Source organism: Furipterus horrens, unplaced genomic scaffold (assembly GCF_987537825.1).
Source record: "Furipterus horrens unplaced genomic scaffold, mFurHor1.1.pri manual_scaffold_11, whole genome shotgun sequence".
In the NCBI taxonomy this organism is placed as follows: domain Eukaryota; kingdom Metazoa; phylum Chordata; class Mammalia; order Chiroptera; family Furipteridae; genus Furipterus; species Furipterus horrens.
Window position 1 is genome coordinate 82469733 of NW_028327181.1, and position 25161 is coordinate 82494893.

General features: G+C 39.3%; 1 protein-coding gene across 1 annotated transcript; it reads left to right on the forward strand.

Moving 5' to 3' along the window:
- The first annotated feature begins 1179 nt into the window (after nt 1-1179).
- Nucleotides 1180-14213, forward strand: LOC149998621 (microtubule-associated serine/threonine-protein kinase 4-like). Its single transcript, XM_090291313.1, has 4 exons — nt 1180-1788; nt 10654-10755; nt 12986-13120; nt 14122-14213. The coding sequence occupies exons 1-2, from the start codon at nt 1180-1182 to the stop codon at nt 10669-10671; spliced, it is 627 nt and encodes a 208-aa protein (XP_090147439.1). The 3' UTR covers nt 10672-10755; nt 12986-13120; nt 14122-14213.
- Nucleotides 14214-25161: the final 10948 nt, after the last annotated feature.

The window sequence follows — 25161 nt, forward strand, 5'->3', positions numbered from 1 at the left end:
CAGGAGCTGTCAGTTTGGGTTCTTGGCCTACCCAAGCAGTAGCGCGTGACGCTGAACACACCCGCTTCTGAACACAATTTAGATGTGTAGGTTCCTTCTAAAGCGTTGGTGTTAAAGGGAATGGGGCCTTCGCTGCGAGGATCGCTCGCAGAGGACCTTCACACATCGCCCACTACTTTCATGAAAAGTGGGGTCCTCTACCTTTTCCAAATCCCTTACCCCTCTGACCCCTGTATATTATCACAGTGGAGGTCGGCTTAATCTCTAAAATTCCAAGAAGCCATTTGTGGTCCTGTGTCACACTGCTAAGATAACTTATGACCTCTAGTAGGGTTTACCCTATTATCTTTTGTTTTCCTGCAAATTCATTGGGAAATCAAATGGTGTATAGGCTCTGGCACTGTTTATACCCATTTGGGCAACATAGATCCTTTAATCCTAACTTTAATCTACTGTACTTCAGTTCTCCTTTGGGGCTTGTCAGAAATTTTGCAGACAGAGTGCACTGATCTTTTGGAGAAGCTTGTACAAGTGTTTTTTAGTGTTGTAATGATAATTTAATGTTCTGACTGCTGTCTATTGTATCTTAGTTCTGATTTTGGTTGTATATTAACAGAAATGATGGTAGAGAAACTGTTATTTACTGTGCAACATTTTGTGCGTTCTAGATTGTTTTTATTGACCTTTGGAAGACGGGTGCTGGTATCCAGACAAATGTAGGTGTGAAATGACTCCACACTGGAAATCTTTTATGTCTTATTTGTTTTAAAACATGGGAACATTTTCTTTGAGGATATATCCTATCTGATTAATATGCTATTAATATCCTATTTGATACGTTAGTTTCTGTGGCACTCATTCCAGAAGAACCAAGTTTCTGAAGTCCTTAATAAATGCCTTTTAACAGTTAACCTATAGCTAGTTTAATCAGTGCCCAGTGCCTCAGCCCATTTTTCATTTGCACGCAGGACTGATGGACGCCGCTGGTCCCTGGCTTCCCTCCCCTCCTCTGGCTATGGGACAAACACGCCCAGCTCCACGGTGTCTTCATCCTGTTCCTCCCAGGAGAAGTTGCATCAGTTACCATACCAACCAACACCGGATGAATTACACTTCTAATCGAAACATTTTTGTACTACCGAGAGCATTGCCGCAGAGAACAGATGCAGCAACACGCCCATGCGCCCCCGTTCTCGAAGTCTGAGCCCCGGACGTGCTCCCGCCTGCTGTGACCGTGAAATAATTATGATGAACCACGTCTACAAAGAAAGGTTCCCGAAGGCTACAGCTCAGATGGAAGAACGCCTGAAGGAAATTATCACCAGCTACTCTCCTGACCACGTTCTTCCCCTTGCAGACGGAGTGCTGAGTTTCACTCACCATCAGATTATTGAACTGGCTCGAGATTGCTTGGATAAATCCCACCAGGGTCTTATCACCTCACGATACTTCCTTGAATTACAGCACAAATTAGATAAGTTGCTACAGGAGGCCCACGATCGTTCAGAAAGTGGCGAATTGGCTTTTATAAAACAGCTAGTCCGAAAGATCCTGATTGTTATTGCCCGCCCTGCTCGGTTACTAGAGTGCCTGGAATTTGATCCTGAAGAATTTTACTACCTATTAGAAGCAGCGGAGGGCCATGCAAAAGAAGGACAGGGTATTAAAACTGACATTCCCAGGTACATCATCAGCCAGCTGGGGCTCAATAAGGATCCTTTGGAAGAAATGGCTCAGTTGGGAAACTATAATAGCGGGACAGCAGAAACACCAGAACCAGATGAATCAGTGAGTTTAATCAGTTTGTTTAATTTACATATTTTTATTTAGAAAAAAATTTCACACTTGTCTGAGACGAGGTGACAAGAGTTTTGAGATGTGGAATTATATAAATTAGAGGTTATTATTATTTTTAACATCTGGTAAATTTGCTTATTGACTATAATTGCCGAACCTGACCTTATATTTTTGTTCAATTCAGTTATTCAGGAACCGATGATTCAAATTTTCTAACCACTTTTTAGGATTGCAAAAGATCATCAGACTTTAAATCAGAAAACCTAGATTGATGTACAGGTTCAGCATTTATTAAGTGAAGGCTGACAGGTTACCTGACTTTCTGAGCTGGTCTGGATTGTATTGATAAAAATACAGCTCACTTTACTTCATAGGATTGTCACAGTGATTGAGATAGTAAATGTGAAATCATGATATAAATGAAAATATTGTCATTTTACTCTGAAATATGGACATATGTAAGTGCAGAATACTGTTGCTTTGCATCGTTTCAGAATTTCATGTTTTATATTGTGTGCTCTTTATCTGAAAATATTATTATACACTTTACCGCGATGATCTTTGCCCTACTTTTGAATGCAATAAAAGCTAGCCAGGAATAGTTTGATACTGTAAAACATTGAGTTAGTCACCTTGATTGATAAGTAGATGACTGGAAAATGAGTATAGCTTTGCATTTGAGAGTTTAAGACTGGTCTTTTCTGGTCGTCATGTATTGTCACATAAGAATTTACAAGTGCAGAGGAAGCTGAAGCTTTCGGTGCTTACATATAGTTAAATAAAGGTTAGAAATAGCCTTATTTATATTAAGTAAGACACTTTATCATTTCACTGAAAACTACTGAACACAGTATTTAGAAGTAGAAGCAACCTCTCTGAACATATAGTTAGATTCTTATTTAACAGGAGAAAACTGAGGCCCAGAAACAATCAGTAATTGGCTTGCTTGAAGTCATACGGCTTAGGCAGTGCCGGTACCTGAACTGGAAATGAGATTCCCAAGTGTTCTTTCTGTTCTGCTAACTTGTCTTCAGGCATCTTTATACGGTTTGGTAATATTTACTGGTTTGCCTTAAAATGGTTTCTCTTATGTATTGCCCCGGCTGGTGTGCCTCAGCGGATTGAATTCCATCCAGTCTGCAAACCAAAAGGTTGCCTGTTCGATTCCCAGTCAGAGCACATGCCTGGGCTGCAGACCAGGTCCCTGGTTTGGGGTGTGCCAGAGGCACTGAACTATGTTTCTCCCCCTCTCTGCCTCCCTCCGCCCCCCCCTAAAAATAAATTAAATTTAAAAAATATTTCTCATATTTTAAAGAAATCTATATGTGTATATACATTCCTCCCCCCCCCACCCCCCTTTTAGCTGACTGAGTTGTAAATTCTATGAAAACAAAAATACTGTGCTTGGCAAGATTTGCAGTGGAATGTTAGAAAGAAAGAAAATTAGTTCTATTCTTCAGAACAGTTATTCTGAGTTGATGCTTAGTTACTATCAGGTATCGAGATGTCTTCTTTCTGGCAAGTGGAAAAGACAGGATCTTTGTAACATGTCTCAGTGAGTGAAGGTTGTTGCTACTAAGCATGAGGAAGCTGTATTAATTACTTTGCTCCTGCTAAAAAAATTTCTCCAAGCTGTTTGTAATTTCATCATTGTTATGTTAATTTTCTCTTAATCTGTGCAATCACTTCTGTAATTATTTCATTCTGGGTAAATAGACAATGTAGAAGAGTTAGTTCTCTGTCTTCTTGGGAACTCTTTTTGCTTCCATTGATTTTACAAAACCTGTTTAGTCTCTCTCCCCTTTCTTAGAGCCTGTAGTGCCAGGTACTTACTATCACTGCTGCTTTGCCCACACCCTCTTTGCAGGTCTCTCTCTCTCTCTCTCTCTCTCTCTCTCTCTCTCTCTCTCTGGTATGGAATAAACTCCAGATTAGAGAATCCAGACTAACCTCAGAAGCAAACTAGATGAATGGAAGTGATAATTTGTTGTTGTGTTGGTTAATACTGTGCTTTCACAAAGACTTGAAAATATTTGGTGGGGGGGGGCTAAACTTTTAAGGAGTTCATTGCTTCAAGAAACTTAATTGTCTAGAAAGCACCTTTGTATAGAGTGAACTGATATTATGTATTGTGTAAACCCTTATTATGAAAAGCTCATTTTAAAATATGCTCTTCAAGGTTTTGGAAATTTGAATAGGTGATAATTTTCTGTATCAGATAAAAGATGTTCTTAAAGCTTAAGGCATTTTTAAATTAAGCAAGAGCAACCGATTGAGTAATCCTATCCCAGCTGATGTAACTAATTGCTGTGGAGTTTGTCAGGAGTCTTCCAAAAGTACATATATTTTTTAGTAATGCTTTGTGATGTTTTCTCTTGTTCTTGAGGTTCATTAGTAACAATAACCGGGGTCTTTACACATTTTTCTGAAAGGACTGGGTAGGTAGTGATAAGAGTCAAGAAGGCTATGAAGCGAAATTGCCTTGGTTCAAATTCCAGCTCTACTGCTGCGCAACCGTTGGGCTAATTACTTAGCCTCTTGCTGTCTCCATTTCCTCCTTGACAATGTAGTCAGTGTTTTTGTTGTTAGGGTTAAGTGAATAGATTTACATTAAGCATTTAGAATAGTGCCTGGCATACAGCTAACCATGATTACCATCATTGTCGTCATCCTGTGGCCTGCTGAGCAGTTGCTATGAACTCTTTCCCAACCCTGTTTTGAAAGCACATCTTTTTGTCGCTGCTTACTTGGTTATTGTTTGGTATTATTAATGAGATCTCGGTAAATAGATGTATTTATATACACAATTTTATTTTGTGGATTTTTACATGTGGGATTCTTAACAAAATGAGTCATTCTTATAGGTCATTTTCTTAACCTTTTTGTATTATTGTCAATAGTTCACATTATAGGGATCCAGAATGAGTCACCCCAAGGTGTGCCTTTGTGGTATGAAGGTTATTTTGAGCTGAAGTGAACTGAGACCCCTGCAGGATAGAGAAACTCCTGCCTCTCCTCCCCCAACTACCTCTAGAAGAACTTGAATTAGAGGCCTTGCCCACAATAAGAGATTATCAGACATAACCTCCTTTGACCTGTCTGTATGGCAGGGCAAACTACTGCTTACGGAACAACTGCTCTAATCGTCTGGCAGTGACACTCAAGCCTCAAGGTGCCCGTCTCATCCTAAGCTCGCAATGACGTATATACGGCATTTTCCCTTTCTGTCTCTGGATCCCTCGTGTGCGCGGGAACTCTGTGATGTAGTTGGGCTTCCCGTGCCTGGGGAGTTAAATTTGATTTTCTCTCGTCAATCTGTCTCATTGATTTGATTCCTCAGCCAGCCAAAAGGAACCGGAGGAAGGAAGGATTTTTTCCCTTTCCCCACAGCATTATCTGGGTAAGCCATAACACGGAATTTGAGAATTAAAATCGGGGGATTTGCTGTTTAGGGATGTGTTCTAGTGCTTACGTCTTTGCATGGAAAGATCCGATCCTTTTGCATTGACATCTGTTCATTCATCCAATCATTGAACAAAATACCTGTGTCCTAGGTTCTGGGGAAAACAATGAAAACAAAGGCAAACAGATACTTTTGTCGAAAGCCTGATAGAGAAAAACATAAACACAGAAGTGAAAGAATAAACACAGCATAACAAATGTTAAAAAGGAAACAACAAAGGGTCTGAGAGAGAATGAATGTGGATATCTGCCTGTTTGAGACTCTGGCATGGTACACCTGTAATACCGTGATACGAGGTTAGGTAGGAAACACATGTGTGGTTGAGGTTATGTAGTTTTCCAGGCTATGTAAATTAGTTTGAATTTTATCTGGGAGCAATAGGAAGTCATTCTCCAGTTTCAAGTAGGGAGTAATATGATTTATATGAAGTTCACTCTTGCTCATATGTGAAGGATGAATTGAAGGGGCAAGAATAGAAATGGAGACATGAAGATGGCCTGATCCAGATGGTAGCAAAAGTGGAGAGCCGTGAGTGGGTGGATGCTAAATATATTTGGAAGAGTACTGGGGCCTGAATTAGATGTGAGGAGTCAGGGATAGCTGTGCTTCTCTGTGTGGTATAACTGGGTGGATGGTTGTGCCAAGCACCGGGAGAGGGAGGGTTTGGGGAGGACTGGATGTGTTACCAGAAGAGGAAGAGGGATGAGGCTGGGTTTTAAAAAGAACATGTTAAATTTGAGATGCTTGGGAATCGTCCAGGTGGTACTTTATTAGGAATACTAATCTAGAGCTCAGGACCGGAAGTACAAATCCATGCTAGTATTTTAAACTATGGAACCAGATAAGTCACTTGGAGAAACCTGGCAATGGGTCAGGTCAGGTAAATGAGAGCCAGCAAAGGACACTGATAAATAAGTGTTTGAAGAAAGAATGATCAGAAAATCCAACACTAATAAAAAGTGGTTACAGCTACACAGATGAGGCAGAGGGGTGAGCGAGGTTTGTCATTTTTTTTAGGGGGCTGGGTATCAAGCATGTGATTTACTCAGAATTCTTTTAAGAAATGTTCAGCTCTGTCAGATGCTGCTCTGTGGTCTAGAAGACAGAATAAAGTCCAGTAAAGTTGAATTGGTGGATCTGACTGACCTCTTCTTTCCTCATTTTTGAGTCTGTTTCCTTCCAGAAACTTTGAAGTCTCCACATTGCAAAAGCTGTGTAATCAGGAGAGCATACAAGGTTCTCCTGCCCCTTGTAAGTTTTTAAGATCTAATTTTTAGGAGATTTTAGCGCTGCTTCTGTGGGTAGAGGAATTTCTTCAGTTTATACTAATTACAGATATCGCTAGAATCTCTGTACCTGCAAAACTCTATAATTTTTATAAATTTAAGTATCTGAATCAATCAGTAACCTTAGTAGCTGTTGGGAGGTGAAACATGCCCGCAGGCTCCCACCTCAAAGGCTTTGTACTTCTTTTCCTCTTTCCCTACAGTGCTCTTCCCCGTGTTTTTCCGTGGCTTTTCTCTAATGTTAAGTTCTCAGAGAAAGCTTCTTTTACCCACCTTGTGAAAAATTGTGCACGATCCACACGCATATACACACTCCCAAATTTCCTTACTTTTCACTGTAGCAGTTATCACTATTGAGTATTTTGCTGTGTAACAACTTAGCTCCAGAATTTCGTGATTTAAAAATTCATTTGATATTTCTCGTGATTCTGTGAGTTAGGTTGGGCAGTCCTGGTCCGGGCTAGCGTGGCTCTTTAGCTAGGCCGGTCTTGGCTGGGATGCCTTTGCTCCACATGGTCCCCTCTGCCTCAGCAGGTTAGCCGGGGCCTTTTTCACACGGGCCGGGGGTTCCAAAGAGCAGTCAGAGAAAACAGACAGGTCCCAGGGCAAGTGCTTTTCAAGCCTGTGCGCACAGAGCTGACTTCAGCGGAAGCTGATCTGCCATCTGTGACCACCACCCCCCTCCCCCCACCGTGCGCACAGGAACTCTGTGCTGTGCTTCTGGCCCCGAAGCTCCGGGGTATGTCTCCTACCGGCTCTGGCGCCAGAGCCTCTCAGCACCTGGTGGTTCCCCTTCCCATAGGTTAGTGTACTTCATGCTTCACTAATATGGGGAACAGTTTAGGCTGGAAATGTATACCCTCATAACCTACTAAGCCATTTTTGGGAGATTTATTGAGATTTTGAACACTTAAATTCTATCCTAACTTGGAGTTTTAATTTGTTGAATTCCCCAAGACTTAGAAAGTTCAAAAAGATTCAGAGAATTTATCTCATATGTTCTCATTCAAATAATGCATCTTCTTAGAACACATTCTTGAACTGCCACAAGCATGTGTTAGATACTGTCTGACTCTGAGTCAGATGATCTGATAGTCACTCTGATATTGCGCGTGGTGTTTGAGTTTTCTTTGGCTTTATGCTGTATCAAAGCCTCACTAGTCAAGATATGTTACTCTTCACTTATTTATTAAGTTTCCAGGAATAAATTGCAATTTCTTAATCTTAATAATTTTAGGAAAATCTACAGCTATTTTGGAGTAGTCTATGACCGAAGTTACTAAATAATCCAGTTAAGGATACACACTTCTGAAAGCAAGAAAGGTATACTAATCAAGTTGGCTGCCTTATATGCTTTATATGGGAAAATCTGTTTTATTAGTTTTTTTGTATGTGAGAAAGTGGGATCATTTGGATAGATTATTTTCTGAAGTGGAAGTGTGCTCATTTTATTTTGCAACACAGTGGCTAAGAAAATTAGAATCAGTGGTTTCACTCATCTTACTTGCTTTTCCTTTTCATCTTGTTAAATTCCCCAGTAGCTCTTCTATTACTCAGGGAGTTGCTGTTTTCATTTTCTCCTTAAATGTTTCTGTGTTTCTTTGAAGAACTCACAATAATTTAGTTTCACAGTGTTTGCATTACAAATGCAGCTAATGTTTAAAATGAATGGATTATTATAGTCTTAGCACCGATGTACAGCCTACAAAGAACCTTTGTGAGCTGATTTTAGCAGTATTTTCTAAGGACTTCTGCCAGAAACAAACAAAAAAACCCATATATCTTAAGGTCAACCTTTTATTTTGAATGCTTCAGCTGTGTTTAAAATCTGCAAGTTTACAGCCTTTTAAAGCATTTCTTGTATCTAGATATGTCTTCACAATGAAAATTATATTGGATGTTTGAATTATGCTTTCCTGTTTCTACCTTCTCATCTCATCCACAGACCTATAGAGTTTATTTCAACAACTTAATTCTCAATACATGCTGTTAAAATTGATATTACAACACTTCCACTGCACAGTAAGCTCCGTTGGATATCAGGAAGATATTCTAGGTTCCTGTTTGAGGAGAGTTCAGTCCTTTTGGATTTATTCCCACGCACTATTCCATCATAGATTTCCAAAATTTATGCTTCTGCGTTCCACCGTGAAAAGTGGCTCTCCTTAAAAATTAGTACTTCCTCTTACCCTACCTAGCTGCATAGGTAGGCTAGAGCCCTTTACTCCATAATGATTTTTAACAAATTGTCCTTTTAGTACTTTTCAAAATGTTTAGATTGATGATAATTCATTTTTGTTATCCAACATAACAAAGTAAGATTTTTCTGATTCTTTGGCTGCTTCTCTGGAAACCAGTTTTGCAAGTTCATGTGTAGTATGTGGAAAACAAGTGTCTGTAAGTGACTACTCAGGGAAGAATTCACTATGATTATTTTGGGAAATTGTGACATTCGTGAAATGGGCTTGGAGAAACTAACATTAAGTGCCTGCTGTGTACCTGTCACTGTGCATGACAGTTATCTATAATTTCTCTTGAAGTAGAGAGACTAAATTACTGAGAATACTCCAAACCAACACACACACACAAATTAAAGATGACATGAATATAGAAATGGGGATATTTTACAAATGAACTCAAATGCAAAGGCTTAAATTAGTTACTCAAGTCGTGCAGCTAATAAATACATGATGCTGGAAGGATTCTTTTAGCTCCAGTAAATAAAGCAACTTTCAGTTAAGGAGAATAGAATTAGAATAGGGTAGAATGCATTCGGCCTAGGGTGTGGAATACAGACAGGTGACATACCAAGTCCACGGGCTGCTTGCTCTGATATGACCTGAAGTCCATCAAGATGTATTGGCAGCTTTGGGGAACCAAGTTTTTCTGTTCCCCTATAAAATTGGTCCTTTTATGATGTTGAAAATGATAATGAGTAAGATTAACAGGGTATGTTAATGCTAGCCTGAGTAGTCACTGTTGTGATTTGAAGACACGGGCTGCAAAATACTTAGGGTATATCTGGGATAAAAGACGGTCTGGCTTACGCAGTTTAGTCCACTCAGGGCATCTGGATCTTGGTATAGATGCCACATTTTAGTGTCTGCTTCTCAGCTTTTTAGCTTGTAAATTTGAAGTAGTAAGTGTATATCTGAATGGACACCAGAGGATGGAATTATTCTAACCAAGTTCACAAACCAGAATACCAATTTATTACTATTACCAAGAAAAATATTACTGTACTGTGATCTGGTTCCCCTTGTTTATACTAATCAGTGTTGGATTAGTCTGCTAGGGCTACCATAACAATGCCATAGACTAGTTGACTTAAACAACAGACATTTATTTTCTCCCCGTTTCAGAGTCTGGACATATGAAATTGAGGAGCTGACAGGGTTGGGTTCTGATGAGGCCTCTCTTTCTGGCTTGCAGACAGCTGCTTTCTTGTGTCCTCACATGGACTTTCCTCTATGTGCTTGCAGAGAGAGAGGTGTCTGGTGTCTCTTTTCATCTTCTGGTGACACTGGTTCTATTGGATTAGGGCCCCACCCTTACGATCTCATTTAACCTTAACTACTCCAACTACAAATAAAGTAAACACATTGTTCAGGTAAAGATATGGTAGTACTGCCATGTTGTGTCTGTATGCAGTTTTATTTAGTCACGGGTGCAAAGCAGAATTATGTACAGTAGTCCCTCTCTATATGGCTGTTCACTTATCGTGGCCTCACTGTATTGCAGGATTTTTAAAAATATTATATTTATCGTGGATTTTTCACTGTATTGTGGGATTTTGCGGTACTGTATACATATGTTGTTAAAGTTATGTAGGTTTAAGAGTATAGAATGTGTTTAAGAACATAAGTAGTGTTTGTAAAAGTGTGGAAAAGGTTAATAAGGGAGTGGGAAAGGTTAATAAGGGACTGGGAAAGCTTTATAGTGTGTGGGAAGGGTTTATAAAGCCTTAAAATATATATAAATACTAAAATAAGCGTAAGGTTCCTACTTCGTGGATTTTCACCTGTCACGGGGGGATCTAGAATGTAATGCCCGTGATAAGTGAGGGAATACTGTAATGTATCACTGGATTTTATTTTGCTTTATTAGCTCCTCAAGAGTTATTGATCTATGAAATGGCAGAGAATGGAAAAAATTGTGACCAGAGACGTGTAGCAATGAACAAGGAACAATATAATGGAAAATTCACAGGTAAAGTATGGCAGTTTGGAGGGAGAAGATCTATGGGTTTAAATTATATGCTTTTCACTGGAATAAAATAGAAATATATCTATTATTTGTTATTTTTATAGTAAAATAATATTCTATGTAATAATACAAGGTTCTTATATAAGATTAATTATATTTTGTTTACTCTTCAGAGTAAATTAAATTATGAGTCCGGGCCTATAAGGTGATTTTTTTTCACAGTGATAGTCGAGGCAGCCTGGCCACCGTCACATTTAGTATTCTAGGTACAAGATTATTATTGTTAATTTTATTGTATGAAAAGTATTTGGTGCCCAATTTCATGATGCTATTTTGTAACTTTAGAGATAGATTATAAATTTACTTATTACAGGAACCCTAAATTATATAATTATCAAAAAAGTCAGAATATGATTATTGTGGATTTATTTCAAAATCTTGAGACAAATTTATATTTTAACCAAATTTGAAATTTGTGGGGTAAATTGCAGTATGTTTGACTCTTATTCATACATATACCCTGAAAATTACAGAATTTATTTATATAGATGATTTAACAAAAATCTTTCCTTTGTATATTAAAGGAAAATGAAAGGTTTTCCTTTTCTGTTCATTGTAATGGATTTCCTTTTAACTTCTAGATTGTTTAGCATCTCAAACACATCACAAATTACACTCCAGTATGGTAATATTATTATAGCAGATATTTTCTTCTATTGGAAGAGGTGTAAGCTATCTGAAACAGTTGCCATATGTTTGCTTTGATCACTGAATGGCCTTGCAGAACACATTTTGTAGCACTGATCTGCCTTCTGGGTTACTTTGCCAATAAATTTTACATTGTTTCACTAGGCGTTTCAGGATTAAGAGATAGGCATCGTATATGTCACGGTCTCTCCCATTAGTAGCTTTTACATGTTTTTTTGTCTTTTCAACTAGCACATTTATATATGCTCCCCCTACTGCCTCACCCCCAGAAATTTAAAATTAATGTTTCTATGACATACTCTTCTTCTTTACCACAGGTTTTATTTTTTACTAAATATTTGCCAGAGGTTGTGCTATAACTGTACATGAAGACCTTGTTCTTTATTCAAGATGCTTAGTACTCCATTGTATGAGTATACCATACTAGAATCATCCCTCTGTCCTCTGTTGATAACATTTCAGTTGTTTATAATCTTTTGCTAGGACAAATAATGCCTCATTGAATAAGCTTGTACAAAACTTATTTCTCCTTACACCTAATCATTCTTAAAAATAGAATTATTGGATTACAGGGTACAGTAGGTCCCCTTATTTATGGGGGAAACATTCCAAGAGGATGCCTGAAACCATGGATAGTACCAAACCCTAAATATGCTGTTTTTCTTTCATGCATTCATATGCTTTATGGCTTCTCTTTGGCGTATCCGAATTATCAGCATCACTAGTCTTGTGCTTTGAAGCTATTATCAAGTTAAATAAGAATTACTTGAACACCAGCACTGTGGTAACTGCAGTAGTCCATCTGGTGACCGAGACAGCTACGAAGTGACTAGTGAGCAGGTAGCAGAGACAGCACGGTCAGCGCCAGATTTCATCGCATTACTCACAACAGTGCGCAATTTAAAACCTATGAATTGCTGATCTCTGGAATCAGACCAAGGCTGACCATGGGTACTGAAAATGGAACCATGTATAAGGTGGGGCTACTCTATGTGTATTGCAATTTTGATAGATGATGACAATAATAACTAACCTTAATTGTGCCCTTAACTAAGGGTCAAACTTCTGAGAGCTTTACTATATGAATTAATTTAATCTTTATCATGACCCTATAAAGTAAGTACTATTTTCGTCTTCATTTCAGAGAGAGATAACTGAGGCATAGACAGGTTAACCAACTTGCCCAAGGTCACAGGACTAGTTAAGCGCCAAGACCAGGATTTGGAACGAAGTAATTTGCCTTCACATTTTGAGCTCTAAATCACTTTGCTCTACGATATAAGCTAAATTGCACTCCGTAGAGGTGGGATAATGTAGTATTCCAGTAATGTACAAAAGAGAAACTTGTGTCCTAACAGTAAGATAATTGCATAAAAAATGTTAAGAGTTGTCCTAGTGTGAACCACATTGTTTTTTTGAGGTTCATATGCCGTCATTCAAATGTGGGATGGGAAAGTAGACGAATTATGAAAGTGATTGGAAAAAGCGAGCATTTTGTTTTAATTTCCGCACTAATGTTTTTCAGATCCCTCTTCAATGAATGAAAAGAAGAAGAGGGATCGGGAAGAAAGGCAGAATATTGTCCTGTGGAGACAGCCACTCATTACCTTGCAGTATTTTTCTCTGGAAATCCTAGTAATCTTGAAGGATGGACCTCAAAGTAAAGAGTCTTCCATAATCTTTTATATAACTCTTATTTACTAATTTTAGAAATCTTCAGCAAGCTCCTACTCCCTGCCACCTGCTTTATGAAATGGATTGAATTTAGAATGTTATGGGAATATATTTATTTTCCTTTCCCATAGTTTGCAGAAAAATAGGTTAAGGGAACATACTATTGACAGTTGACCGCTATCTCATGTTGAATCTTTTATGCAAAACAGAATACTGAAAACGAGATTTTTTTTCTGGCTTTGCTTTAAGGAGGAAGACCTGTGTATATTGAATACACTGATTCTTTAGTAGGACAAGGTTCAGGATACGTGGCACTGTTACTGACAGTTTGAGCCAATGAGAAAAGACTGCCAAGAAAATGTGTTCTATCTTGAATTTAGTACTTGTAAGCCCTATTTCAGACATCATAAAGAGGAAGTGGAACTTTTACTTGCCTTATCATTTTTGACTTGCCTTTCCAAGTTATTATCTATAATATCTTGCATTTTTATTATACTTACAATTAATAAAACATTTTGTAACATTTTTCAGTTCATTTGATCTTTAAAGCAACTCCATAAAGAAGCTAAAACAAGTATATGATTATCATGATTTTTAAAACAAGAAACAGAATCAGACTGGTTAAGTGTCTTACTCCAAGTGCAGTATTTAAGGAACTTGGGATTCTGACCCAAGTCTTCTGACTTGAAGGCCAGTGCTCTCCAGTGTATTACAGTGCTTCTCCTAATTAGAAGTTTGGTGTAAATAAGATTAGTCTTTGGATAAGGGAATAAAATTGAGTTCTGTAGCCATGTATCTTCCCTGGACCCCTTCTATACCCCAAGAGACCATAGTGATTAAGGACAAAAGAGCTCATCCCAGAAAGAACTGATCCTGTAGCTGAGCTAAAAAAACCGAACTGCTTTGACAGGATATTGTTTTTGAGAATGATGAATCCTGAAAATGAAACTGAGCTATTTCATTAATTTTTTAAAATATGTTTTTAAGATTATGGCATCGTCAAAACACTGTGGTGTCTTGTTTACTGCTGCTCGCTGTGCTTATAGCTACGTATTATGTCGAAGGAGCACATCAGCAGGTAAGAGGTTCGGTAACTGCGTTTCTGTTCTTTTACCTTTCCGCATCCCAGCTTCAAAATGGGACTCCTGCGGATGTCATAGGGTTTCTACTCTTAATGTTTTTAGGCTTGATTTTGCTTTTTAAATTTATCTGAAAGTATTATTCCATAGATGTATTGAACGTTCCACATTAGCACACATTGGCACACAACCTGCCAAGTCTCTTAACCCACCTGCATTCCAGGTGCCTGCCTAAATTTAAGCACAGAGCAAGAATTATTTTTCTGTATAGGGCCTTTTGTTCTGGGGGCGGGGATGTGTGGAAGCAGTGACCAAGCTAATGCTTTGGTGGGTAAGTGGAGAAGGGCATGTCCCGATGAAGACCTGTTAGCCGTGGGTTTTAATCACGCTCACCTGTGATGGTAGCAAGACCACGAGCACACAAAGAGGTAGAGAGGGGGACTTCCGGCCAAGATGGAGGCTTAGACGCACATGCTCGGCTTCCCTCTACAACTAGAGAGGAATACAACTACTTTAAAACAAAAGATAACTAGAAATTCCAGAAAATAAAACTACACGGAAGCCCAACGTATGAAGTTATAAACCAGCGGCGCTCTTTGGGCAAGTAAGAGCAAAAGTGGGCGGTGCTGTTTGCGGCCGCACCAGGGACAGCGGGAGGGAGAGCAATCCCAGCGGCAGGGAGGACAATCCCGGCTGCAGTCAAACCCCGGCGGCTCGCGACCCCAACGCTGGAAGAAGCAGCCACCACATCGCCTCGAACAGTGAGGCCCAGGGGGCAGGAGGACAGATCCCCGGTCTCCTAGCGGAATAACTGTGTGAATCCATCTTGGACCCCCGCCCCCACACAAACCGCCACAGGGCTGCGAAATAGGTTGCGGATCGCCAGTGGACGCTGGGCAGTGACGACAAAGCGCCGGCGAGAAAGGTTGCGGATCGGCGCAGGTCGCTGGGTTGTGACGAGTACGCAGGCACTGCCCCCTATAGCCGGCCCAAGAAAACAAAACGCATCTGTCAAAATGAGGCAGACTACTATAGAAATCCCGGTGGCGCAGCTCACCAGGCAACAGATGAGGAATCTGACAGATGAACAAATAAGAAACCTGTCAGCGGCTCAGTTCAGGGCCATTGTTATCAGGTGGCTTACAGAATTCACAAAAGATCTGGAAAAAGATGAGAAAGAATCGAAAAACACGCATACTGAAAGGAACAAAACCACATACGAGACAGATGGTGAGGAAATAAAATCCAGAGTTCAAATCAACAAACCAGAACACAAAGAAGGAACAAACAGTCAACCAGTGCAGAGAGAAAAAACGGGAAGCAAGGAAAGTGATGAGAGGATCAGAAACCTCTGGGACAGCTATAAAAGGCCCAACATAAGAATCATTGGTTTGCCAGAGGGCGAAGAAGATGAACTAGAAATTGAAAAATTAAGTGAAAATATAATAAAGCAGAACTTCCCTAACTTGGGGAAGGAAACAGACTTACAGGTCCAGGAAGCACAGAGAGTTCCAAAACAACTGGACCCAGGGAGAACCACTCCAAGACACATTATAATCAAAATGTCAAAAGTTAAAGAGAGAATCTTAAAAGCAGCAAGAGAGAAGAAAAGAATCATGTACAAAGGGGTCCCAATTAGACTATCAGCTGACTTCTCAAGGGAGACCCTGCAGACAAGAAGGGACTGGCAAGAAATATTCAAAGTAATGAAAATCCAAAACCTACAACCACGAATACTCTATCCAGCGAAATTGTCATTCAGAATAGAAGGGCAGAGAAGGTGTTTCCAGGGCAAAATAAAACTGAAAGAGCTCATTAGATCCAAACCACTGTTATATGAGATGTTAAAGGGACTGGTTTAGAAAAAGGAGGATCAAAACTATGAATACTAAAATGAAAACTGCATCACAAGAAACAACAACAGAAGCTAGGGAATTGAAACAAAGGCAAACTAAACAGGCAACAAGAGTGGATAAAGAACTATAGGTATGGGGAGCATATTGGGGGGAGGTCAGCAGGGAGGGGGAAGGGGGAGAGGGAGGGAGATGATATAGGAATTAAGGAGCATGGTAGGAGGGAATGGAATAGACAGAGGTTGAGAAGAACTATATGCACAACTAATGGACATGGTCTAAAAGGGGGGGGACAACTGGAGGGAGGGGGGCCACCGGGTGGAGGGGAGAAGAGGGAAGGGAAATTGGGACAAATGTAACATTATAATAAAAAAAACACATTAAAAAAAAAATAGAGAGGGGAAGCCTCGTGCTCCCTCTGCATCTGAGCAGGACATGGTGGGGACCATGAACGTGAGGAATCGCAGTAGATCTGCAGCGAGTGTAACTGAGTGGGGTCTTCCAGCCTTGGTTTTTCTTCAGTACCTGGCAACTGGCCCTTGGGGATCAAGGGAATCATCCTAAACATAGTTACTCTATTTCACGCTGTGGAATGTCCTGAGTCAATAACGCCCTTTAAAAACATACCTTTTCTCCTTTTGTTGTGTTGCCAATCAGGTTTAAGTTGGGGTTTATTTTTCTCCTCTCTGAACAACATTCCGATATTTGCTGGTTCCCAACTTATTTGACTGGCATGTAGGGCTTTGGACTGACAAAAAGCTGTCCCATGAGTCCTTCATAATCAAAAATGGTCTCTTCTTTTTTGACAGATGTAGTATATTTAACAAATGCAGAAGGCTCTTTCATGAGAGCATTACAAGAGCATTTAAAGAGTGAACCCAAAGGGGAGAAAATTGGAACTGTTGTAACAATATAATCAATAAAAAACATTTAAAAAATAAAATAAAAAAAAGAGGAGAGAAAAAAAAAAAGGAGAGAAAAGAGAAAATAAAATAAAATAAAGAGTGAACCCTAAGGGATTAGTAAATGAGAACTGTTAAAAAATACAGTTCCAGAAATTTCATATTAAGATTTTTATAATGTAGTTTTTGTTGAACTAAAATGAATATAATGAAGTGTAAGGTCACCATAACGATAAAATTTATTTAGGAAGCCTAATGTATTGTCACTTGTTTCTCTTATGTGTATTTAGTCAAGGTTCGGTGTTTGGGTTTTTGTTTGTTTGTTTTGTTTTTCCTTCTTATTTCCAAAATATTATTTAGAGAAATTTGGGGGTTAGAAGCTTAAGAATGCAAAATAAATTTGACTCTCCATTGTGTGTGTGAAATTATTAGTGACTTACATTTTCCAGGAGAAAACCAGAGGCTGAAAGAAATCCTCCTGTGCTATATCACAACAGCCACGCTCGACCCACTGGTGCCTGTAACTGTGGAAGGAAACAAGCACCTCGAGATGATCCCTCTGATATCAAGGCAGCTAACTTTTATCAGGTGGACTGGATTTTTTTCTTGTTTCTTTTTTTTTTCCTTTTTTTCCTGTTAACTACCAATTGAGTAAAATCATATTTTCAGAAGTAAAATATCTAGAAAAATAAATGTGACTGCTGTGTGGTATGTAAACAAGGGAAAGTTATTGACATGTACTTATTTGCTTACTCATTAATTGTTGATCTTTTCTGAATGAAGACTTTTTTTGTGTTATATTAAATGAAAAACTCTATAGCCCCCACCCAACCCCGCCCCGCTCACTTCTTCCTTTATAGCTTCTGGAAGAAAAAGGTTATGGAAAATTGGATTGTATCAATTTCCCAATATTTGCACTAATGCTAGTGTGGCATCAAGATGTTTAATAGACCCTGAAACAGACTGGTCACTGTGCCCTGTGTACTGGTACTTGTAATCTGTTATTGTCAACTGTAATCCGAGTGCCTAAAAGCTATTGATGATTCATAAATTTTGACCTTGTATCTCCCATGCATACCCTTCTCAATGAAAAACATGAAGGACAGAGGTCTTGTGCTATCCTCCACCAGAGGGAACAGCCGCCTCCCTTATCCCCCAGACAAAATACAGTGTCCTGGATAGATTTGTTCCGCCGTGGTTGTGAGACCTCTGCTGGACAGAATAGTTTCCATCCAAGCCTAGGGCGTTGGAGGCAACTCTGCCTTATGCACCAAATAAAGCTATTCCTGGAAAGAGAAGTGCAGTTATAATGGGAAGAGGAGGACGGGGAGATGACACAGCTCAAGCATCTGTTGGCTTTGAATATGAAGACTCTTGAGGTCAGAGGTTTATGTGCTCAGGGCCTGACAAAGTAGTGAAAGTACTAGGAAGTGGACCAAAGGAATCAGCTGTAAAAGCCCTGAATAGTGATATGCCCTTATATATGCTGTCATTGTCTCAGGGCGGAGGGCTAAAACCACATTATGCTCAACTTACGGGGCTTTTTGTTGTGGTTCCTGATGCTCCTTTGCAGATATTACTAATGCCTCAGGTGAGAAATTGGCCCTTTCCGTATTCAGAAACAAAAATGCTGTTGCCAGTGTTTGGGTTACTTTTTTTCCTTAATTTTATTTATTGATTTTAGAGGAGGAGGAATGTTGATTTGTTGTTCCACTTATTTGTGTATTAATTGATTATTTGCCTCTTGTGTGTCCTGACCGGAGATCAAACCTGCAACCTTGGCACATTGGGACAACACTAACTGAGCCACCTGGCCAGGGCCTGATGCTTGTTTTGATTGTTTTTAAAAAGTACAGGATAATGGCAAAGTAATTATTTAATTGAGCAGGCCTTAATTTTAAATACTTTTTATACCTAATATTCTTTTTCTTGAAAAATAAATTATGTGTTAATCAGTTCATGCCATCAATTCACATCAATTGGCTGAGGCAGAACTTGAAGTTAAAATTTGTAGAAAAGCAGGGTAATATTTGAGCCTAAATAATGACGTATTAGATATGATTAAAATTAGGAGTGTACCCATTACCTACAAATCTATTGTTTGTTTAGGCGTTTACCTTTCAGGTGTTTCTTATTGAAAAATGAAAAAAATAATTCTATTATCTGTTTTTCGGGTATAACCAGGCCCACCACCATGTCCAGTATTCTACCCAGGAAAACAAGAAATCACTTTCCCACCAGATGGCCTCTGGGTTTTGAGATTTCCTTAAACATATGTGACAGAGAGAGAGCCATGTTTGCCCCCGAAGGAAAGCGTGCAGTTAATGAGTTACAAGGTGCTCCGTGGGATTCTTAAAGCAGTAACACAGTAAGTGCGTTCCAGCCAGTTCATTTCTAGACTTGAGCTGGTTTTTGTTTCTGGTGTATACGGAGTTATTGATTTGGTATGTGTATACAGTGTTTTCTTGAACCCACAGCGGGTTTTGTTTACAGAAGCTCAGTATTCGGACAATAATTGTTCTACTGTTCCGTGATAACATTGATATTTATTGTCAGTGGGGCTACAACTCTCTAATAAACATCGGTCATTCTAGAAAAGGACTTAAAATATATGGTTGATACCTCTGTTTTCTCTTGTGTCTGTGTCACTGTCCATAATAAAACATGTTTCTATCAAAACTAAATGTTGCATAATCATGTTGAGCCAAAACTTTGTTACTGCTAAAATTATGTTTTATCTGGGATTTTCCTTAAGATGCTGTTCCTGAAATTATCTTTTTTATTTATTTATTTATTTATTTTTTATTTTGGTTTTTCAATTACAGTTGTCCCCTTTCCCCCTAATTTCTCTCCCCCACCCAACCCACCCCCTCTCCCGCAAACATATCCCTCCCCGTTGTCCATGTCCATGAGTCTTTTATACGGGTTCTTTGACTAATCCCTTCCCTTACTTCTTCCCCTTCTCTCCCTCTCCCCTCCCCCCTATTGACTGCTATTCTGCTCTTTGTTCTATTTAGTTCCTTTGTTTGTGTTGTTCTTCAGTTTCCTGTATTAGGTGATATCATATGGTATTTTTCTTTCTTTGCCTGGCTTATTTCACTAAGCATAATTCTCTCTAGTTCCATCCATGTTGTTGCAAATGGCAGGAGTTCCTTCTTTCTTTCTGCTGCATAGGACTCCATTGTGTAAATGTACCACAGTTTTTTGATCCACTCATCTACAGATGGGCACTTAGGTTGTTTCCAGCACTTAGCTATTGTAAACAGTGCTGCAATGAACATAGGAGTGCATAAGTTCTTTTGAATTGGTGTTTCAAGATTCTTCGGGTATAATCCTAGCAGTGGAGTCGCTGGTTCAAAAGGCAGTTCCATTTTTAACCTTTTGAGGTAATTTCATACTGTTCTCCATAGTGGCTGCACCAGTCTGCATTCCCACCAACAGTGCAGTAGGGTTCCCGTTTCTCCACATCCTCGCCAGCACTTGTTGCTTGTTGATTTGTTGACGATGGCCATTCTGACTGGTGTAAAATGGTATCTCATTGTGGTTTTTATTTGCATCTCCCTGATGGCTAATGATGTTGAGCATTTTTTCATGTGTCTATGGACCTTCTGTATGTCCTCTTCGGAGAAGTGTTTGTTCAGGTCCCTTGCCCATTTTTTAATTGGGTTGTTTGTTTTCTTGATGTTGAGTCGTATCAGCTCTTTATATATTTTGGAAATCAGTCCCCTGTCTGTGATGTCATTGGCAAATATGTTTTCCCATATGGTTGGTTTCCTTTTCATCTTGCTGATGTTGAAATTATCTTGAAACAAGCCCTGTTGTTTGGTTTACAATTTTGTTACCTGAGTTAGATTCTTTATTCTTTTTACCATTTTATTCTTGGACTGCTGAAATACCTTATTTTAAATGAGTGCTATCTGAGTTAAATCTTTTCAATCCAAAATATTACACACTTTATTCTTTAAAAATTTCAATACCGTGAAACAATTTTTAAGTGATACAGATCTTATTAATCTATGATGACTCACGAGCATCAACCTGGTAACACTGGTATATCACCAGTTAGATAAATGTGCAAAATGAGTTAACATACCAAAGTTTTAGTGTAATTGTTTATATTTTCCTAAACACATTGATTCTGAAATGCTGGGCAAATAAAATTAGAGATTTTAGTCTTAAAATATATGAAATATAACATTCGCATAATGTCTTACTAATAGTTTAAGGCAGTTATGTAAGTTTTGATTAATAAGTGCAAATTAGCCCTGGCTGGTGTGGCTCAGTGGATTGAGTGCCAGCCTGTGAACCAAAGGGTTGTCAGTTCGATTTGCAGTCAGGGCATATGCCTGGGTTGCAGGCCAGGTGCACAGTTGTGGGTGTACGAGAGGCAACCACACTTTGATGTTTCTCTCTCTTTCTTCCTCTCTTCCTCTCTCCCTAAAAATCAATCAATCAATTAATAAATAAATAATCGTTTAAAAAGTGCAAATTGGCAGTTATAAAAATAGTCATGATGTTATAAAGTACAGTATAGGGAATATAGTTTTTTTGGGGGGTCCCCCTCCTCTGTTCTTGTCTCACTCTCAAGAATTCAGGCGAGAGACAACGTGTGTAGTGGAAATAGCAAGTTTATTTATGAAATACACTTGAGCACAAAGCTGCAAGTGGGCACCCAGCTAGTCTGAGTGTACTGCCTATTGGGGTTTTAGGGGTTTTCTGCTCGTAGCCAGTTTCTAGGTTTCCCCTCCTCCCATCTTCAGACCTTGGGATTAATATACAGTTTAAAAGCCTTTTCCAGATAGTGGAAATGATACAGAAAGAATTTCAAGGGCTCCCCTCCTGCGCTCTCATGTTTTTTTCCTTGTGATTTCTGGAACACCTGGCAGTCTTACTGCACCAGACTCAGAACTGCTGAGTTAATGGGTGAGACATGTCTCCCTCCCACTCCCTGCCTTGATTGGCTATCCTGCCAAACAGATCCCTAGAAAATAATTGATTTGATTAATTGCATCATTTTTGCATTTGTGGTATATGATATGTAATAAATTTTATTTATGTTTTAAAATTAACTGACCTCATCCGGGGCTCTTCAAATTCCTCCTCTCTGGTGGTTTGTGGATCATCTACCGATAGCACAACTCCCTGGGGGCATGGTTCAAAATATGCAGATTCTGTTCTGCCAGCTCCAAACTGTGAGTTAATTGTGGGCTCTGGCTGAGAAATTTTTATTTGTAAAGGTAGTAAGTAATCCTTTCATCTGCTAAAGATTAAGAAAAGTTCCAAAGTATATACCATTTTCAGTTAACTTTCTTTTAAGTTGCTCAGTCGTTTATTATTATTTCAAAGCAATTTTAATTATGCTATTAGAGTTGTCCCAATTTTTTCCCTTTGCCCCCCTCCACCTGGTACACCCCTTCCCTCAAGCAATCACCCCACTTAGTGCATGTCCATAGGTCATGCACTTATGTTCTTCAGCCTCTCCATTTCTTTAATATTCTTAACATCCCACTGTCTATTTTGTATCTACCAATTATGCTTCTTAATCCCTGCGCCTTTTCCCCCATTCTCCCTCTTCCCCTTCCCTGCTGATAACCCTCCATATGAACCACATATCTATGATTCTATTCATGTTCTAGTTGCTTGCTTAGTTTGTTTTTGTTTTTCTCTTTTTAGATTCAGTTGTTGATAGTTGTGAGTTTGTTGTCATTTTACTGTTCATAGTTTTGATCTTTTTCTTAAATAAGTCCCTTTAACATTTTATATAATAAGGGCTTGGTGATGATGAACTCCTTTGACTTTACCTTCTCTGGGGAGCACTTCATCTGCCTTTCCATTCTAAATGATAGCTTTGCTGGATAGAGGAATCTTGGTTGTAGGCCCTTGCTTTTCATCACTTTGAATACTTCTTACCAGTCTCTTCTTGCCTGCAAAGTTTCTTTTGAGAGGGCAGCTGATAGTCTTATGGGAACTACTTTGTAGGGAACTCTCATCTTCTCTTTTGCTGCTTTTAAGATTCTTTATCTTTCACCTTTGGCATTTTAATTATGATGTGTCTTGGTGTTGTCCTCTCTGGGTCCAACTTGTTTGGGACTCTATTGGCTGTTTATTTCTTCCTTATGTTCCAAATCATTGATTTGAACCCTGGCTTCCTTCCCTTCACTGTTGGTCCCCTGTAGGTTTTTCTTTATTTCACTTAGTGTAGCCTTCATTTATTTCCTTATTTATTTGCCATGCTCAATGAATTCTCTGAGCATCCTTATCACCAGTGTTTTGAATTCTGCATCTGATAGGTTGGCTATCTTTGTTTCACTTTGTTCTTTTCGTGGAGTTTTGTTCTGTTTTTTCATTTGGGCCATATTTCTTTGTTTACTCAACTTGGCAGCCTCCCTGTGTTTTTTTCTGTGTATTAGGTAGAGCTGCTTTAATTCCCTGTCTTGGAGCACCTGTTACATTGTAAGGGGCAGAGTGTTAGGTATTGACCAGGGCGGGGCAACCTGTTCCACTGCTTTGTGGCGTTGTATGTTGGGCAGGGGTCTGAGATGGAACAATGCTACTTGCTCAGCACTCGCCCTGTTTCCAGTCACTTCACTCACTTTCCATATATGACTGGTGCCCCTCTAGCTGTTGCCCTATTGATGGTTCCCTGAGCAGGTGGGTTTGAGTGCTTTCTAGGACTGTGGTGGCCCTCTGAACAGACAGACATGGGTGATTTCTTCTCCCTCACACCCCCAAACTCACTGGTTTCCACAGCCAGAAGCTATGAGGCTTTATTTTCCCAGCACTGGGAACCTGCACTTCAGGGTCTGGCCTGGGGCTGGGATCACTCCCCAGGTGTCCCTCCTAGCTTCTATCCACCACGTGTGAGTGTGGGACCACCCGTTCCACCAGCCGCCACCACTGCCTTGCTGCTCCCTTGCCACTGCCACACCGTGTCCTCTTCACCCCACCTTCCCATTTCTGCCGCTCCTACCGAGCTGGATGAATATTTACTCTTTAAATTCTTAGTTGTTAGACTTCCATACAGTCTGATTTTCTGGCAGTTCTGGTTGTTCTTTGTTTTGAGGTTAGTTGTGATCCTTCTTATGGTTGTGCAAGGAGGTGAAGCGTGTCTACCTATGCCTCCATTTTGGCCAGACATGTGAGCTAACTTTTTATCAATCGAGAGATGAGAGAAGATTTCTCATGTGCACTCATCACTGGAGTTCAAAACCATTCCTGAGGGGTAGTTGGAGTCTATTAATTTCCTCAAACTGCTGTAACAAAGTACCATAAACTTGGCTTAAACAACAGAAATTTATCCTCTCACAGTTTTGGCGTATAGAAGTCCAAAATTGAAATGTTGCAGTCCAGTGTTTGTGTCCCTCTCCCTCAAATTCATATGTTGAAACCTGACCACCCAATGCAATAGTATTATTTCTTTTGGCAAGTAATTAGGGTTAGACGAGATCATGAGTGTGAAGCTAACATTTACTTCCCTTTGAAGGTCTAGCAAATAATATTTAGGACTGTTAGCTGTGCATATACTGAGATTACAATTTGTGGTTGGGTTTACTTTAAAAAGCACACATGACATTTTATTTTTCTTAACGACATTCAGTCTACCTTGTATATACCTTGTCCTATCTTTACATGAAATTAAGGGTTCTACATCCTTATGTTAATTTATGTCCCCTACATTTTTAGCAAAATGTTTTGCATGTAGCAGTAGCAGGTGCTCATCAAAGACTGGTTGGATAAATGATTGTTAGTAGGTGATAACTTGTAATAGATGAAGTTTTGATCATTCTTCTGTGAGTGCCATAATTCTAAATATTTTGGATTTGGGAAACTAAAACTTTATCTAATTAGATTTTATAGGCAATTCGACCAGTGAATGTTTTGAGTAGCAGACTTAATATACTTTGAGTTGCTATTTCATGTTGCTTGCCAGGCATTTTTGTTCATTGGATGTGGTGTTAACTTGTTGGATGTCTACCTTTGTGAGACATAGTATTCCTCAAGATTAAAATAAAGGGATAATACACTTCGTGTTCTCAACTTTTAGAATATGTCCACTTGCCAAATTGAGTAACAGTGCATGACAGTGAGTTGTCTAGGCTAAACAGCAGTTTCATTAGTTTTTTGTTTTTGTTTTTTTGTGACGTGTATTTCCAGACAATAAAGGCTGGGAAGAAGGCTGTCAGGCAAATGTGC